The following is a 4,551-nucleotide window of genomic DNA, read 5'->3' on the forward strand; positions in this document are numbered from 1 at the left end:
AATATCTAGATCGCTACACCAAGTCAGTGCAAATCAGACAACACACTGCCACGTATTTACCAGATCATTTGACTGATCCACAGTTGACCTGTCGTGTCCAAGATGATGGGAAGCACTCACTGGTGCTGTTAAAATAAAAAAACAACGCCTTCAGAATATGTGTACACACATCAGTGTGATTTTTGTCACCCTCCCATTAAAGGGACTATTTGTAACTTTCAGAAATGCTTGTTAACAGCGACACCTGTGGCCGTTAAGTCAATGAAAGTCAGCGTCGGGCTCGCGCTTCCTCGCTCTAAATAGACATGAACGAGCATCGCTCAAAACAGTGAGGAGACACACGTCAGCTAAAACCCTAATATCACTCTATATTTCACTCTATATGTTAGCTGACCAGACGAAAGTCTCTCCATGAATCAATGCTGATACTATTGTTGGCTTTTCCTGCTTCAGCCTCCGGGGCTGAAGCAGGAAGAGAAACGTTATTGCCTTCCGACTGCGCCCGCAGGGAGACACCGGCACCCGGTCGGAGACGATAACGTTTCTCGCTGCGGAGCCCCGTCACTTCACAAGACACGGAAAACCTCTGTTGGTCTGGAGGAGCTGCAGCAGTTATTTCTGCACAAATGTTCACTGTACATTCACTAGATATTCTCAGAGCTAAACTAACTCTTCTGCAGTGTGGAGTGAGCACGCATGCACGTCTAGTAGAGGTGGAGCGAGATAGAGAGAACCATGTGTGTGAGTGAAGGCAAGCGGGCAGAGGAGGAGAGACTCCGGCCACACAGCGCGCGCATGGGATCCCGACCCGCTAGATTTATACTTGTAAAAAGTTACAAACAGTCCCTTTAATGGACATGGAAAAACAAACAAAAGATTTTAATCACATTTTCAGTTAAACAATTTTACTCCTATAATGAGCTCAATACAACTTCAGTGTTATAATAATAAACAATATAAACCGCCGACCCTCTAACCATCAGAAGCCCACATTTTCTGTTTTAACAGCAAAGTAATTTCATACATTCATATCTTTATGGTACGGTCTCAAAAAGTGTAACTTAAATGAAAGACAAATTTGGTGAACCTACCTTTGCAATGTTCGCAAACTTTCCTTCGATTTCCATAGAAAATAAGGACGACAATCACAATGGCACAGCAGGCCAACAGGACTCCAAGCACAGGGACAACTGGGTCCGGTTCTGATCCCGAATCACAATCATTTCCTTAAAGACATTAAACATTATTTAATTATGGACTCTTTGGTAACACAGTGACATTTAGAAAACTAATAACGTTTATCAACATGCACAAATGTTCAAATATAGCATTAAGTCAAAGATCCTTCTTTTACTTGAGTTCTGGGAAAAAGACTTGATCGATAATGAACACATCCTTATAACATTTTGACAAAATCGAATAAATATTAACCAGGCTAAATTAATTAATACAAGATGCATATATGATTTAAATACAACTGTAAAAACTTACTTGTCTCCACTTTGGTTCCTTCACCAAACAGGATCTCTCCACATGTGACCACAGCACAGTAGTAAGTCCCATTATCAGAGGAGCTCTGTATAGTTTTGGACAGACTGTAGACACAACTTTTTTCCTCTTCTTCATCACTGTGAGTGTAAATGATGCCGGGATGATATTCTCTTGATCCAGATCTGAACCAGTACACGCTGTGATCATCTGGACACTGATCTGCGTTTTCTTTGTTCTTGGAGAGAAGTGAACACTGGAGAGTCACTGAGTCGCCCGGCTTTACCGACTCATTCTCCGGACTTTGTTTCACGTAGAAAGACTTCTGCTGATTACGATCTGCATGATTCAGTTAAAAAGACATCAAAAGGAATTAATGATCTTAATTATTTGTACGACATAAAATTTTGATACAAACACTGAAAGTAAATATATATTTTACCGTTCACAGCCAAGAAGATGCCATTAACAAAACTCTGTGAATACGATTTTCCCTTTTGACAGAAGTATGTTGCTTCATCCTCTTTGCTGACATTTCTGATGGTAAGAACATACTGAGTATCCTCTTTTGTTGCTGTGAACCGTGGGTTGTTAAATTGTTCACTAAATGTTATTCTGCCAACAACTACAGAAAAGACTGTTTGGGCCAAATATCCAAGAGACTGCTTGTACCAGTACACTGATTGTCCATCCCCCTCAGAAAATGAACAGTGTAAAGTAATATCTCCACCAACTTCAACCACCTCCGTAGAGATCTGCTGAGGAAGCTCTGCAGTTTGAATCAGGTCTGAAGAAAAGAGACAAACAGTAACAGAGCTTCAACACAAAAGAAGTAAAAAGGTAAAGTACTAAGATTATTACATGGTCTAGTCTTTCTCATAGTAGTTAAGAATTGCACTTACACACAGTACAAAGTAGAATCAAAGCAGTCAGTCTTCCGGTCATTGTGGCACATACAGCACTCTTGTCTTGCACTACTGATGTCTACCGCCCAAATGAAAGATAGTCAGGAGGTGATCAAGGTTTACAAAGTAGAAGTCATTGTGATTGGCTGAAATGCAGTCAATGAGCATAGCCCTAAATTTAGCAAACCCATGACCGTGTCCCCTTTTCAGTGAAATTCAGATGTATTTGTATTTGTATTTTTCTTTAATGTTAGACTAATAATGCATTTGCGGTGAATTGCTTGTCTAAAGATAAATAATAAACCAAATTGCACTCACTTTTAAAAAAAAGGTAATCAGCAATAATAATGAAGCTGAGGATTTTGAAATTTGATTGGGGGGGTCAAGTCAAAAGCGTCCGTGTGATGGATATTTTATCATCTTATCAGAATCAGGTCATTTATATCACATATAATATATCATTTATATTGTTTTTAGTAGATTAGCGGTGTGTTTTCTCGCCTAATTCGCTTGCGGGAAGCAGGGAAGATAGACAAGACGGCGAAACTATAGCTGAAGATCACGAGCCGGCTGCAGAGCTCTGTGGCACGGTGCTTCCAGTGTGAACAGCCCGTCCAGTGTGAACAGCCCAACTGGTTTACATGGGCGCCGAAAAGATGCGGGCAGCACTTCTCTGAAATCGCAGCTCTTCCGCGTCCAGTGTGAACCCGGCGTTAGTGGGGTTGCTTCCTCAGCCTCAGGAAGCAGGGACAAATAGCTTGTAGTTGTAGCCACCACAGATATCTGATGGTGCTAGTCTTTTACTTTTCCTGCATAAATGATGCTGCAACAGGTGTATTCTGAGATTTCATCTGCACTTTTTAACAGGCTAGAATCAAAGCAGTCAGTCTTCTGGTCATTGTGGCACATACAGCACTCTTGTCTTGCACTACTGATGTCTACCGCCCAAATGGAAGATGTAGTCGCATAGTGATCAAGGTTTACAGAGAGCAATGACCGTCCCCCTACTTTTAGCAAACGTGTGATTCTTTTTCATTTCATAGGAAATCTATTTGTTCTGAGTTGTATTTGTATTTTCAAAACAGTGTCTTTATTCAGACTTCCTGAGTATTGGAAGTATTTTAACAACAGCAAAATCGGTCTTACTGTCACACTGTATGTGTGTATGTAAAGGTCACGATGCAGAGCAATGTTTGATCTTGATCACTTTGTTTGTATATTGAGTTCGCCAGCACACGCACAAGGACACACATGTACATGCATATGCAGGTGACACAATTCACATTTTCTGCCAGTTTCACGCTATTCTACCGGCAGTAACATGCAGAGAAATGTAGCAATGTGGAAAGCAGTGTTGCTAACTTCACACACTTTTGTAACTGAACAAAACCTCAATGATGTTTTGGATGTATTGGTAGCTAGCTTGTCAGTTAATGACACAACATTTAAATGAGACATTATTGGAGTTGCTGAAGCAGTATTCTCCTTTTTCAGCTACAGTAGGCCAGCTGTTTTGCTTCCTGTGTTTATGCTAAGCTGGGCTAAACTCATGCTGGAACTAGAGTGAAAGGTTTGATTTTTGCCATAATTTGGACGTCCAAATCAACAACGAGAGGAGGAAAGGAGGAGTTTTTAAATAACATTAGCTACAGCGTAGGTGGTAGTCTGCAGGTTTGAGGGACAGTTGCAGGGGGGAGATCAGAGGAAGTGTTGCCAAAACCACACAGGAAATCAAGAGGTGTGAAGGGCCCACAGGTAAACATATGTGTGAGAGAAAGATGACTCTTGGGAATGCACAATTTGTAGTTAGTAATGAACATTGCAATTTTATAAACGTAACAATATTGTAATGATGATTATTTTATTCAATTTTTACACAGAGTGCTCCAGGGATGACATGTTTTTGTAGGCCAACCAGGAAGTAAGCATCGCCCTGGGTTCCTCAACACTTAAAAGTTTTGTTCTGCAAGATAATCTCCACAAATGAATTGAAGTGTAAATGCAATCGTCAGAAGTAAAAAGCTAACGTAGGCTATAAACAAACTACACCACGGTGGCATGAGCATGAGTATATACGACAAGGATGTGAAGGCGGACGAGTCAACGTGATGACGTTTAGTAGTCTCATTTAGCCACTTTTTAGCAACCGCCTTTTTTA

The 4,551-nt window shown here is 40.7% G+C and overlaps 1 protein-coding gene across 1 annotated transcript; it reads right to left on the reverse strand.

Moving 5' to 3' along the window:
- Window positions 1–1,350: 1,350 nt before the first annotated feature.
- Window positions 1,351–2,471, reverse strand: LOC141775946 (immunoglobulin kappa light chain-like). Its single transcript, XM_074649684.1, has 4 exons — window positions 2,391–2,471; window positions 1,931–2,275; window positions 1,492–1,827; window positions 1,351–1,361 (listed from the first exon to the last, which is right to left on the reverse strand). The coding sequence occupies exons 1-4, from the start codon at window positions 2,431–2,433 to the stop codon at window positions 1,351–1,353; spliced, it is 735 nt and encodes a 244-aa protein (XP_074505785.1). The 5' UTR covers window positions 2,434–2,471.
- Window positions 2,472–4,551: the final 2,080 nt, after the last annotated feature.

Source organism: Sebastes fasciatus, chromosome 10 (genome assembly GCF_043250625.1).
Source record: "Sebastes fasciatus isolate fSebFas1 chromosome 10, fSebFas1.pri, whole genome shotgun sequence".
Taxonomy (NCBI): domain Eukaryota; kingdom Metazoa; phylum Chordata; class Actinopteri; order Perciformes; family Sebastidae; genus Sebastes; species Sebastes fasciatus.